Below are 14,703 nucleotides of genomic sequence, written 5' to 3'. Positions count from 1 at the left end.
TTGTGGTACAGCCTGGAATCGAACCAGGATCTGTAGTGACGCCTCTAGCATTGAGATGCAGTGCCTTAGACTGCTGCACCACTCAGGGGCCCTATTAAGGTAGTCTCGAGGTATTGCTCACCTGAGTTAGAGTACCTCATGATAAGCTGTAGACCACACTATCTCCCAAAAGAGTTTTCATCTATATTTTTCGTAGCCTTCTACTACCACTACAAACCGTCTCTGGCACTAAGACCGCACTCAACGAGCTGTATAAGGCCATAAGCAAACAAGAAAATGTTCATCCAGAAGTGGCACTCATAGTGGCCGGGGACTCCAATGCAGGCAAACTTAAATCTGTTTTACCTCATTTCTACCAGCATGTCACATGTACAACCAAAGGAGAAAAAAATCTAGACCACCTTTAATCCACACATAAAGACACGTACAAAGCTCTCTCTCGCCTTCTATTTGAAAAATATTGACCATAATTCTATCCTCCTGATTCCTGCTTACAAGTAAAAACTAAAGCAGGAAGTATCAGTGGCTCTCTCAATACGGAAGTGGTCAGATGACGCGGATGAAACGCTACAGGACTGTTTTGCTAGCACAGATGAGAATATGTTCTGGGATTCATCCAATGGCATTGAGGAGCATACCACCTCAGTCACCGGCTTCATCAATAAGTGTGTCGACGACTTCGTCCCCACAGTGACTGTATGTACATATCCCAAACAGAAGCCATGGATTACAGGCAACATCCGCATCGAGCTAAAAGCTAGACACTACTCCGGCCGCTTATAAGAAATCCCGCTATGCCCTCAGACGAACCATCAAACAGGCAAAGCGTCTATACAGAACTAAGATTGAATCCTACTACTCCGGCTCTGACGCTCATCGGATGTGGCAGGGCTTGGAAACCAAGCTGCGAGCTGCCCAGTGACGCAGGCCTACCAGACAGGTTAAATGCCTTTATGCTCGCTTTGAGGCAAGCAACACTGAATCATGCACGAGAGCATCAGCTGTTCCGGAAGACTGTGTGATCACGCTCTCCGTAGCTGATGTGAGCAAGACCTTTAAACAGGTCAACATTCACAAGGCTGCGGGAGCAGACGGATTACCAGGACGTGTACTCAGAGCATGGGTGGACCAACTGGCAAGTGCCTTCACTGACATGTTCAACCTCTCCCTGACCGAGTCTGTAATACCTACATGTTTCAAGCAGACCATCACAGTCCCTGTGCCCAAGAAAGCGAATGTAACCTGTCTAAATGACTTCCGCCACATAGCCCTCACGTCGGTAGCCATGAAGTGCTTTGAAAGGCTGGTCATGGCTCAAATCAACACCATCTTCCCGGAAACCCTAGACCCACTCCAATTCGCATACCGCCCCAACAGATCCACAGATGATGCAATCTCAATTGCACTCCAAACTGGCCTTTCTCACCTGGACAAAAGGAACACCTATGTGAGAATGCTGTTCATTGACCACAGCTCAGCATTCAACACCATAGTGCCCACAAAGCTCAACATTAAGCTAAGGACCCTGGGACTAAACACCTCCCTCTGCAACTGGATTCTGGTCTTCCTGACGGGCTGCCCCCAGGTGGTAAGGGTAGGCAACAACACATCTGCCACGTTGATCCTCAACACGGGGGCCCCTCAGGGGTGCGTGCTTAGTCCCCTCCTTTCTCCCTTTTCACCCACGACTGTGTAATCAAGCACGACTCCAACACCATCATTAAGTTTGCTGACAACACAACGGTGGTAGGCCTGATCACCGACAACGATGAGACAGCCTATAGGGAGGTCAGAGACTGACAACAACCTCTCCCTCAACGTGAGCAAGACAAAGGAGATGATCGTGGACTACATGAAAAGGAAGGCCGAACACGCCACCATTCACATCGACTGGGCTGTAGTGGAGCGGGTTGAGAGTTTCAAGTTCCTTGGTGTCCACATCACCAACAAACTATCATGGTCCAAACACACCAAGAAAGTCGTGAAGAGGGCATGCCTTTTTCCCCTCAGGAGACTGAAAAGATTTGGCATGGCTCCCCAGATCCTCATAATCCTCATAGCATCCTGACCGGTTGCATCACCGCCTGGTATGGCAATTACCCGGCATCCGACCATAATGCGCTACAGGGGGTAGTACATGCAGCCCAGTACATCACTGGGGTCAAGCTTCCTGCCAATCCATTTTATTTATTTATTGAACCTTTATTTAACTAGGCAAGCCAGTTAAGAACAAATTCTTACTTACAATGAAGGCCTATCCGCGCAGCCCTATGGGACTCCCAATCATGGCCGGGTGTGATGCAGCCTGGAGTATACTAGGCGGTGTCAGATAAAGGCCCAAAAGTCATAGACTGTTGTCCCTGTTACCGCACGGCAAGCAGTACCGGAGCACTAAGTCTAGGTTAAAAGGCTCCTTAACAGCTTCTACTCCCAAGCCATAAGACTGCTGCACATACAATATATAATGTGCAGAGTACATATCGTACCTCACAAATCCACAAAGGTCAATTACAAAGACATAACTTTAAAAGTATTCAAGGAACTAATGCAGTGTCATTTCAATACTGCTTGGTAATGGGCCGCAACTGATCCGGCCTCCTACTGTGAGACCTGTCCAAATTGCAACAATGAAGCTGCTGGCTAACTTCACTCTTTTTTAAATCAAATTAGCCAGAGAGACGACAGATTGGCCAATTGGCTCATCTTCTTGTTACTCCCCCCCCCCCCCCCCCCCACTCATCCCCTCTCTGCTTGTGTTAGGTTCCCCTGGGCCACTCCTCTTCTCAGACAGCATACCATGACAAGGCCTTTGGCAGGACTGGCCTTACACCAGCTCACTGGATTATATAATGATGTTTTTCCCCTTCAAGTAGAGCAGGAGAGAGTAGAGCAAATTTTCAGATCTGACCATTGGCTTACTCATTGTCTAGAATAACAGCTGTTTGTTTTTATAATTCAATTTGATTTAAACATTTCTTGTCCATTACTTTTAAGGACCAAGCAGCCCCGGTCTAAAGGTCTTTCCAAATTAGCTAAAAAGACAGATGATGTTATCGAACAAGCTGAGTATGGTTGAATTAGCAAATGGATATGTGAGTTTAGCTCTACATTACAAGCTTATTCAATTAAGGCTGAGCTTTAAAGCAAATAGCGAAATTCTCAGGCCTAAGGAATGCATGTTAACAATTTCCCCCACCTGCTTCCTGGCAGGTCTGTCCTTTTATTTTGATTAAAAGAAAAAAAGACCATGTATTACAATCCCATGCCATGAATCACAGTCTGAGCTCAGGGGTTAGAGCTGCACTGTGCAGGACCGATGCAGTATGAGGTTACACAAAGCAGATCCTATTCCATTTGGACAACTGGTGAGGGCTTCTTGACAGTCAGATATTTTAGGTTTGCGTTGTGCCTTTTTTATTAGATTTTGGGGGGGAATAGGCATGTTGCCATGTGGTAGTACATGTATGTACTTTCAGTTAGTACAGAAGAAACAAAGCAGAAATATTTTCTCAAAGTTCTAGCCATTACAAGAGATTAAGTATCCTTGTTTTAAATCAGGCTATTTTGCATTAGTGGCTTTGAGCAGGAATGAACACTCCCAACCCAAAGTGTTGACAGTGAACACTCCCAACCCTCAGTGTTGACACACTGAGTGTTTTCACACATTGACTCCCTCTATGTTCTCCGTTTGATCGCCATAATATATGAATTCTGTTCCCTCACTGCTAGATTTCAATTCACTAATGACAAAGTGATTGAATGACAGAGAGACTGGTATGTATCTATAATTGAATGTATTGCAATTTGTTTGTTTAACACATGCTAACAAACATCATAGCTAAGTATGCTTCCGGCAGTGACATGATGTCTGACATATGCCAGACTGTGCACAGTGCTATGTAGAACAGTGTTTGTCACATGTATCCAAAATAACAGAGGTTACCCCAGTGCAAATGTTTTGTATTGATTCCAAATGGTAGACCGAGGGACCATCTGTAATCTTTTGACTGTTAACAGTTAACACTAAAGTGTGGGATACAACAGAGTCCTCAGCTGTTGAGCCATGACTGGATGTGTTAATGATGGAAGTATATCAGCTGGCCCTGGGAGAGGACTTAAAAGAGCCCTCTGCACTATCAAGCCAAAGGAGCTGGTACTGAAGCATTTGCCAAAATAATAATTTCTCTTTCATGTCAGATGCACTTTGCCTTCATAAATATGCAGTTTGCCTTTGCAAGCCATTTCACAGCAGATGTGTTTTTGTAGTACGTGTTGTGAAAATGTGTTTTCAATGTTGGACCTCTTTGATGCTAATTTGTTCCATTCATTAAAGCATTGTACCACTTTTGTTGTCACAATCTGTTTATAGATGGAATATGGGAGATTATTTTCAGAAATCAATTATCATGAGTGTACGGACATTAGAGCTGTGTCACACCATATCCCCAACCATTAAATTCCTGGTGCACCTCTGGAGGCTGTGCTGAGCCATGTGCCTAAGTGGGGACACCTCTTGTAAAAACAGCTGAGTAATGAACATTGTGTGTGTGTGTGTGTGTGTGTGTGTGTGTGTGTGTGTGTGTGTGTGTGTGTGTGTGTGTGTGTGTGTGTGTGTGTGTGTGTGTGTGTGTGTGTGTGTGTGTGTGTGTGTGTGTGTGTGTGTGTGTGTGTGTGTGTAATGGAGCTCATCTGGGCCAGGACCTGTCCCTGTTTACCAGGGTGATGGGAGGAGGACTTGACCTTGCTAGTTGGGATGAGTGGTTAGAGCATTGGGCCAGTAACCGAAAGGTCACTGGTTTGAATACAGGAGCCGACAAGGTGAAAACTCTGTTGATGTACCCTTGAGCAAGGCATTTAACCCTAATTTGCTTCAGGGGTGCAGTCCTACTATGGCTGACCCTGTAAAAATCTATCCGGTGTATGTGACAATAATATATATATATATTTTTTTTTTGTCATCATGTTCTTATTTTCACTCAACAAGAATATGCTTGTTGCTGGGGAAAATGTATGATGGAGAAATGACCACGGTTTCCCCATCAACATTTACCGCTCGTCTATTGTCAAGGCAGGCAGGGTGTGTCCAAGGCTGTGGACATGCTGGCCTTTGGTGTCAACATTTTGTGACTGACAACCTGAACATAAAACATACTTATGGCGGCAGAGTAGAAGAGCTTAAGCATTACCGTAACTATCTATCTACTGGTAACAAAGCTGTCCATGTTGACTGATACAGTACGGCCATGAGAGTAAGCAGACACACTTGGGATGGAGGGGAGATTGTGTTTAAATGTTTGTTATATCTGTACAAATCTCTTGTCAAACTGGATTTGTTCAAGGCGCAATGTCATCATAACTATCTTAGACAAGTGTTTATTCGGTTAGGTCAGAAATGGAGACTTCAATGATTCTGTCTCACTCTCCAACCATTGCATGTTTCATCCAAACAGAGCAAAGGAGTGTTAACTCATATATTATACACACATTACAATGTGTAAATACACAAAACTCCTCAGTGAAAAGATCAATCATTTTGTTCTTTCTCACATATGGACATGGATGCTTTGGTAGTTATATAAAAATACAGAGTACAAATAAGTCTTATTCTTTTCTAATCTTTTGAATCTTATATCTGATTGATGATTAATCGACATGGGGTTTGTTTTCCGAACTATCTGTATGCAGAGAGTTTGCTGAAGGCATTTTGATCTGTTACAGATGAGAGATCTTAATTTGAGCCAGATTGCTACAGCAGAAAAATAATCCTGCAGCAACAGGAAATGTGAAATATTATGTGTATTATAATGAATTGACATTTTTCTTAGGGGTTGATACATTTTGCGTTAGGGCAAATCAAGTATGACATTTTAAAGTGGAAATTACAAACTTAAGAAGCCTTCAGCAACAAAAGAGTGATCAAATTTAAGATCCTACATCTAGCTTTCAATTCCTCTTTCCGGTAAAACAGTCTGTTCCCAGACGTCTGCCAATGAAAACAAAGTGAAAAGTATTGTTATCACTTATCCAACCGATTAGTAAGTTGTTTAATGAGTAATGCTCCCTTTGGCTGTTTTCTGGCTATGACAGATTCCAAGATTCTCTGCTAGGGTTTTAGACAGATTGATTAGTGAGTGGGTGTTGTTGTAGGTGGACAGTTTCCTTTAATATGAGGAGACTTCTATCTTGTTTATACAATATAGTTCCTGCATGTAAAGTCTTTCACATTTTAGCACAGTTGGGCCTGTATGCACATTGACAAAACGAAGGAAGATCCAGTGAATTGGAATGTTTTGGAGTCTGTTTCATGTGCTCTCAGACCCATCTTCCCATCTTCAATGTAAAGTTGTTCACCATTCAGATCCATAGTTAGCCATGCAATACATGTTTACTTTGCACATCAAAGAAACTATTTAACTCATTTGAAATGAAAGTCATCTGGAATAAATACAACATTTAAGCTAGCGTCTTAAGCAAATTGTTCTTCTTACTTTTGATCTCTTATGTTTTGAGAAAAATATATATATTGCGTGAGAAGACAACCAGAAAACATTAAGAAACAATGGTAATTAAAACAGCAAAATGATGACATTTATTGAGAAAACAACTTCTAAGCCAATTCAAACAGACACACAAAAGTGCATATCACAGGTCTTACAGTGTGATTGACAGTCTTCTTACGTATTTTCACTTTTTTTGCTGTACAGATGTTGTTTATTGAGTTGAACAAGGATGTTAGGATATTATTTTCCAATTGTATAATTGTAGCGCTTTGGATGGGTCCATTCATGCAATTCAACTCAAATAAATGACATGTGCTGTGCACTCGTTACAGTGAATTTTACTTTCACTGTCCATCCCAGACTCTGATTCGGGTCCAGTAATATCCAAGTCTTGTTGTTTTTGGAGTCCTGACATTAATTACATTGTGCTCAGCAAGTCCCATGCTTGCAGTACCTGGCAGAAAGCTGTGGTTAGGGAAGTTGTTTTCAGGAAACCCTAACACACTTTATACAAAGAAACGGGTCCAAATAGACCACAGAGCACAGCAGCGGGCACAGCGCCACACCATCTCTCACTGATAACAAGTGTTTCAGCTCAGGGCCCTCATGGCTTTCATGGACACAGTGATTGGGATTTTTTAACATCTCTGAAATAAATATTTATGTAACTTTTGGAATGTGAGATTTCCCCAGTTTTGCTTTCTTAAAAGTTGTTCTTATGACTCATGTAACACACAATGCTCTTAACTTCTTTTCATTCCATGTCAACATTTGGGAGAGAAGCTTCTCAAGCAATGGTCAACTCAAACTCTCTGTTTGTGTTGTTTGACATAGCCAAAGCTACTGCAACATACAGCAGTATAAACAATGAAAACGACCTTCAGAGACATTTTCCTCAAATCAGTAAAATTCCTGAGTCTTTAAATGATAATTACTCCCAGACCACCTCCTGCTCTAGACTTTTCACAAAGGGTTTGGCATTTCAGATGTTTCACTCTTAATGTGTTCCAGATTTTATATCACTTATTAAAGAGAAACATTTTAAAGTGGAAATTACAAACTTTTGTGCATTCACAAAATGTCCAAAATTAGAAAATCTGTTTATGTCTCGATACATTATCTTGATACATCTACAAGGGTTAGGCATACTGGGTGTCCTCTCAAAACTAAGCCCTCTAATTTCATGAACAGACTATTTTAAAATCATATTTGTCGAGTTTATTGAATTCAGGTCAATAGCATGCTGATTCTTTTCATAGCATTTGGGTTCAGCTTGTGTTAGCCACAAACATCCTCAAACTAACTCCAATCATTTACTCCACATGCTTCTACACTATTATATGACTCATGGGTTATCTGTAATTCTGCAATCCAGACTAGGGGAAAGATGAGATGGAAAACCGTAAATACATAGCTTTGAGAACTGATCAGAAGTGGCATACATCTTGTGCCAGGGGTGGAGTGTTTTAAGCTGTAATGTCCTGCATCTGCATCCCCCTATTCTTGTTTGACTCTCTCTATCTGTATGTTCTCTCTCTTTCACATGGATGGAATCACATCAGAATCACATGGAAACAAACGAAAAGAAAGGAAAAAAGGTACAGTAAAAGAAAAACATTCCTACATCTATCCTTAAAGGAAAGGTTCACACATTTTGAATGTTATATTGCTTTTGTGTATCTCTGAGTGATGTTCTATCGATTCACTGGGTCATTTCATGTTTTATCTGAGTTATAGGCTTTCAAGCAGGCAGAAATCCGGCCAGTGTGATGTAGCACTGTGATATAGTCGCTCTCAATACACTGGAAGTTAATAGAAATCCGACTTTTAGATCGCGAAAATGTTTATCATAAATGTCAGATTTCAATACTGGCCGATGTCATAACTCGGGAGGATGTCTTCTCTCGAATGAGCCATTGATCATATTTTTGCAATATTCTTACCTTAAGAAATTTGTAATTTAATGGAGGATCTAGCACATTTTTCCTATTTGTCTGCCTCTCCAGTCCAGGGTACATTGCATGGTGCCGTTGCCAGAGATATTAGAGAAAGGAGATAGGAATCCAAAGAATGAAGGAACATATAACGCCCCACCCAGCAGACTGTCGACCAATCTCGTTCACGTTGTCATGCTGCGTCACGCGATTGCTAAGCTAATCGTCACGCAATCCTTTCTCAAAGTCAGTGTATATGTCGAGAAACGTGACTATTGTCCTCTAAAGTACGTAATGTCATGAATCCAAAACTATACGATATTACAGAGAGCAAGTTAATCACATCTCGGAAGAGTTATTTGTAACTTATTTTCTACATAATGTTTCCGACACCGTCTCTGATGACCAAAAAGAGCTTCTGGATATCAGGACAGCGATTTACTCACCTCGTACTGGACAAAGATTTTTTTCTTTAATGAGTCTGACGCGAAAGATTTACTTCAGACACCCGACAAGGCCCAAATCCCTGTCATTCGCATGAAGAAGAGACGGAGATATCGGGGACGTGGGTTGGGGTGCCTTGTAAGGATCTGAACGTTGAGTGAGTAATCCCCCTCTACCATCAGTCCTATTAGCCAATGTGCAATCATTGGACAACAAAATGGATGTGCTCTGATCAAGACTATCCTACCAACGGGACATTAAAAACTGTAATATCTTATGTTTCACTGAGTCGTGGCTGAACGACGACATGGATAACATACAGCTGGCTGGGTTTTCGGTCCATCGGCAAGATAGAACAGCTGCCTCTGGTAAGACAAGGGGTGGCGGTCTGTGTCTATTTGTAAATAACAGCTGGTGCACGAAATCTAATATTAAGGAAGTCTTGAGGTTTTGCTCGCCTGACGTAGAGTATCTCATAATAAGCTGTAGACCATACTATTTACCAACAGAGTTTTCATCTATATTTTTCGTAGCTGTCTATTTACCATCACAAACCGATGCTGGCACTAAGACGGCACTCAACGAGCTGTATAAGGCCATAAGCAAACACGAAAATGCTCATCCAGAGGCGGCGCTCCTAGTGGGCGGGGACTTTAATGCAGGCAAACTTAAATCCGTTTTACCTCATTTCTACCAGCATGTCAAATGTGCAACCAGAGGGGGAAAAAACTTTACACCACCTTTACACCACACACAGAGACACATACAAAGCTGTCCCTCGCCCTCCATTTCGCAAATCTGAACATAAATCTATCCTCCTGATTCCTGCTTACAAGCAAAGACTAAAGCAGGAAGTACCAGTGACTCGCTCAATAAGGAAGTGGTCAGATGACGCAGATGCTAAGCTACAGGACTGTTTTGCTAGCACAGACTGGAATATGTTCCGGGATTCTTCCGATGGCATTGAGTCACTGGCTTCATCAATAAGTGCATCGAGGACGTCATCCCCACAGTGATCCCCACAGTACATACCCCAACCAGCCATGGATTACAGGCAACATCCGCTATGAGTTAAAGGGTAGAGCTGCCGCTTTCAATGAGCGGGATGCTTATAAGAAATCCCGCTATGCCCTCCGACAAACCATCAAACAGGCAAAGCGTCAGTACAGGACTAAGATTGAATCGTACTACACCGGCTCCAACACTCGTCGGATGTGGCAGGGCTTGCAAACTATTACGGACTACAAAGGGAAGCACAGCCGCGAGCTGCCCAGTGACACGGGCCTACGAGACGAGCTAAATTACTTCTATTCTCGCTTCGAGGCAAGCAACACTGAAGCATGCATGCAAGCATCAGCTGTTCCAGACGATTGTGTGATCACGCTCTTCGTAGCTGATGTGAGTAAGACGTTTAAACAGGCCAACATTCACAAGGCTGCAGGGCCAGAAGGATTACCAGGACCTGTACTCCCAGCATGCGCTGACCAACTGGCAAGTGTCTTCACTGACATGTTCAACCTCTCCCTGACCGAGTCTGTAATACCAACATCTTTCAAGCAGACCACAATAGTCCCTGTGCCCAAGAACACCAAGCTAAACTGCCTAAATGACTACCGACCCGTAGCACTCACATCTGTAGCCATGAAGTGCTTTGAAAGGCTGGCCATGGCTCACATCAACACCATTATCCCAGAAACACTAGACCCACTCCAATTTTCATACCACCCCAACAGATCCACAGATGATGCAATCTCTATTGCACTCCACACTGCCCTTTCCCACCTGGACAAAAGGAACCTACGGGAGAATGCTGTTCATTGTTTACAGCTCAGCGTTCAACACCAAAGCTCATCACTAAGCTAAGGACCCTGGGACTAAACACCTCCCTTTACAACTTGATCCTGGACTTCCTGACGGGCAGCCCCCAGGTGGTAAGGGTAGGTAACAACACATCTGCCACGCTGATCCTCAACATGGGGGCCCTTCAGGGGTGCGTGCTCAGACCCCTCCTGTACTTCTTGTTCACCCATCACTGCATGGTCAAGCACGACTCCAACATCATAATTAAGTTTGCCGACGACACAACAGTGGTAGTGGACTGATCACCAACAACAATGAGACAGCATATAGGGAGGAGGTCAGAGACCTGGCAGTGTGGTGCCAGGATAACAATCTCTCCTTCAATGTGATCAAGACAAAGGAGATGATTGTGGACTACAGAAAAAGGAGGACCGAGCCCGCCCCCATTCTCATCGACGGGGCTGTAGTGGAGCAGGTTGAGAGCTTCAATTTCCTTGGTGTCTGCATCACCAACAAACTATCATGGTCCAAACACACCAGATACTGACTGTTACTTTTGATTTTGACCCCTCTTTGTTCAAGGACACATTATTCCATTTCTGTTAGTCACGTCTGTGGAACTTGTTCAGTTTATGTCTCAGTTATTGAATCTTGTTATGTTCATACAAATATTTACACATGTTAAGTTTGATGAAAATAAACGCTGTTGACAGTGAGAGGATGTTTCTTTTTTTGCTGAGTTTATTAGTGTTATTTAACACTGTAAATTAAAGGAATGAGTGGTTTTGGGTGGATTTTTCCTTTAAGTGAACGCTTCCATTGCTACAGGTGATGGTGCAGTGCTGATGAGGTTATTTGTATTTTCTTTCATGTCATAGTACCCACGAATTCAGATTTTACTTTTTAGGTAAGAAGGGCCCTCCGGGTGCACCTGGCCCCCTAGGCCCTCCAGGGCCACAGGGGCCACCTGGTATTCCTGGCATTCCAGGCATCCCTGGGAACAACGCCATGGGCCCCTCAGGACCACCCGGACCTCCAGGCCCTGCTGGACCCCCAGGGCCACAGGGACCCCCTGGTCTTCAAGGACCCTCAGGTACCTCCACACTTTCATTCCATTTGGCCCAAATCCTGATTTATTTGTGTTGTTCAACCTTTCATAAAAAAACTGACACAGTAATTGTTTTCTAATCTACAGGGGGCAGAGTCAGAGATAGCCAGGTGTGTTACTCTTTCAATTTTTTTATGATTTATTTTATGTATGTCCACTTTTCCACAAATGAATTATTTATTGTTGTGTTACAGCCTGCTGTGGTACATCTTCAAGGCCAAGAAACAACAATACAGGTCAAGGAAGGTAAGAGTTAAATTTTAGATCCTCTCGTCCTCACATCCCTGAATTACTCAAATAAACGCAAATTTACAGTCAGAAATATTTTTCAAGAAGTCTATTATTTGTTATTAGTTTCTCTTAGAATAGATCGGAATAAGTTAAGACAATTCACTGCAGGAGACATACACATACACATTGTATTTACTGCAGTTTATTTTTTGCCTGTCTATAATTGTATGGCAATGACGGATGTTGAGTGACTGCCCTTTTCTCACGCTGAGATCTTTCAGAAGGCGTACTGAGAAACTGGAAAATGATATCCATGCATCACAAGGTGTTCAAGATGCACTCGAGATCTGGGGAGCTGGAGGTGTTGGTAGATGGCACCTACTTCATCTATAGTCAGGTAGAAGTGAGTACGGTCTTAGGCCTAACTCTTCCTATCGCCTGCATGTCACTCATCCTTTCTCTCTGCAGTCCCAGTGAATTATGATCTCAAAGGTTAGTAAGGTCAAAAAATCTAAATTGGCTGTGGTAAGGCTGACTATACTAGGCATAATCTATAATGAATCCTTAGCATTGAGTCTAAACTTTATTATTGACAGAAATCCAAATTAGATTTCCCCATGAAATTACTTGTATTAAATAGCAATTATCTGGATTACTGTAGGCTACATTTCTCAGAACACACATGGTTGATTTTGACTGTGCTTTTGGCTGCAGAGGGAAATGTCTGGATGAGTGAAGTGAATGTATTGTATGCCCTTCAAACTGAACCACATTGTACAAAGTGACTCATATGCTGTGGTAGTTTTTGCCCAGTTTGCCTGCTATATCTCATGATTGGAAATAAATTCAGTTAAATAAGTAGTCTCATTATCTGTATTCTCATATTTGTGTTATTTCCTCAGAATTTAAAATAATATGTATGGCATGTTTGTGCACACATAAATTTGCCTACCAGGTTTACTACCTCAACTTCACTGACATTGCTAGCTATGAGGTGATGGTGGACAAGACGCCGTTCCTGCGCTGTACGCGGAGCATTGAGACGGGACAGCGCAAGTTCAACACCTGCTATACGGCTGGGGTGTGTCTGTTGCGTGCCCGGCAGAAGATCTCCATCAAGATGGTGTACGAGGACACCTCCATCAGTATGACCAATCACACCACCTTCTTGGGGAGCATCCGCCTCGGGGATGCCCCCCCGGCCAGCCACTCCTGAAGAGGCAGGCCTACCAACCTGTTTGTCAAGCCACAACCCACCCCTCTACCAGCATATCCACTTATGGCCCGGGGGAGGCTCCTCCCATTCTACTTTTCCTCTACAACCATCACCACCACCTATCACATATCAACCAATAGGAGATGAGGATAACCACCTACTCCAGAGATGACATCATGTACAGTACTAAAGTATCTGCCCTCAGCCTGGGCCAGGCCCACCCCTTCAGGCTACTACTGAGCTGATAAGCCCCACCCTCCCTTATAATAGTGGGATGACCTGGTGTAATGATATTAACCGCTGCCTGTTATCTTTTAATGGAAGATTGCTTCCACAGAGCGATGAGGACTAAGATCTTCGGAGGTGATGATGGACAAATATGCACCCAACGTGTCTTAGCATTAAGAAAGGGAGGAGTTGTTAGAAGAAAAAATACATTAGACTTTACTTTTAGAATTGTGCATTTATAGATAATAACTTGGTTTCCCTGGTCATGACATGCTTGAGAAACCAAGGTTGACAGGAGTCAGTCATGTCTCCACTGAAAGAACTGTCTGTTAGTTAGACAACATAGGTACATACTGTAAAAGTTTTTGAAAACAGTATAGAAATACAATGTGTGGAAGTTGTCTGATGAAATTAACATTTATAGCTGAAACAAAAACATTTCTCTGTTAGAATGTGCACTGGTTAAAGCATCTCTCTCTCTCTCTCTCTCTCTCTCTCTCTCTCTCTCTCTCTCTCTCTCTCTCTCTCTCTCTCTCTCTCTCTCTCTCTCTCTCTCTCTCTCTCTCTCTCATAATAAAAAGGTCAGTATGAATGTTTCTTTTTTATTTGAAATTAAGTTGTTTGTCAAATATGGAATCACTTGGAATAATACTGTAGATTAAATGTTTTATTTTTCCAAATTACTAATAGCATGACCTGAAATGCTATTCATCATTTTACTATGTTGACCGGTCATGATCACAATACTTTTCTGGATGGGGTTATATTTCCTTTCTTTATTTAGTTCTGCTTTGGTTTGTTTGAAATAACTAATTCACTTGTCATTCCCTTTGAGCTGAACCAGTCATGTCCTGTTTCTGGAAGGCCATTTGTGTTTCAGTTTTTCTCAGAAGAATTCTGTCTTTCCATATACATAGGCAGCTTGACGCTTTTGTAAATATCACACACAGTCAAAATATTTTTCGGCATATAACTCCTTCTCATGTTCATGTTTATATGTGAGTGAACACATTAGTCTTTAAGAAATAATTTAAGGGCACAGAGTATCTGTCAGCGTGCAGTTTCTGGATGTTTATGAAACTGCTCTGCACTGTGCATGTACTGTTATTATTACACGGTTTGGTCGATCACCATGCAGTCAACCTTCTGGAAAATTGGTGACAAAAGCAGAATCTGGTCCAGTTGTTTTGAAAAATTTTCAAAACAGTTACGGAAGGAACAATAGATGAAGAGTTTCATTCC

The 14,703-nt window shown here is 42.5% G+C and overlaps 1 protein-coding gene across 1 annotated transcript in view; it reads left to right on the top strand.

Moving 5' to 3' along the window:
• LOC120043683 (ectodysplasin-A-like) overlaps nucleotides 1-13,233 on the top strand; it is a 40,992-nt gene extending 27,759 nt beyond the window's left edge. Inside the window, exons 2-5 of the mRNA XM_038988237.1 lie at nucleotides 11,622-11,771; nucleotides 11,981-12,032; nucleotides 12,290-12,420; nucleotides 12,973-13,233. Of these exons, the coding sequence (XP_038844165.1) occupies nucleotides 11,622-11,771; nucleotides 11,981-12,032; nucleotides 12,290-12,420; nucleotides 12,973-13,233 (594 nt within the window). The remainder of the gene's footprint in view (nucleotides 1-11,621; nucleotides 11,772-11,980; nucleotides 12,033-12,289; nucleotides 12,421-12,972) is intronic.
• Nucleotides 13,234-14,703: the final 1,470 nt, after the last annotated feature.

The sequence above is a fragment of the Salvelinus namaycush genome, chromosome 3 (genome assembly GCF_016432855.1).
Source record: "Salvelinus namaycush isolate Seneca chromosome 3, SaNama_1.0, whole genome shotgun sequence".
NCBI lineage: Eukaryota > Metazoa > Chordata > Actinopteri > Salmoniformes > Salmonidae > Salvelinus > Salvelinus namaycush.
Note: the sequence above shows the minus strand (reverse complement) of the source record. Positions and strands in the feature narration are given on the sequence as shown.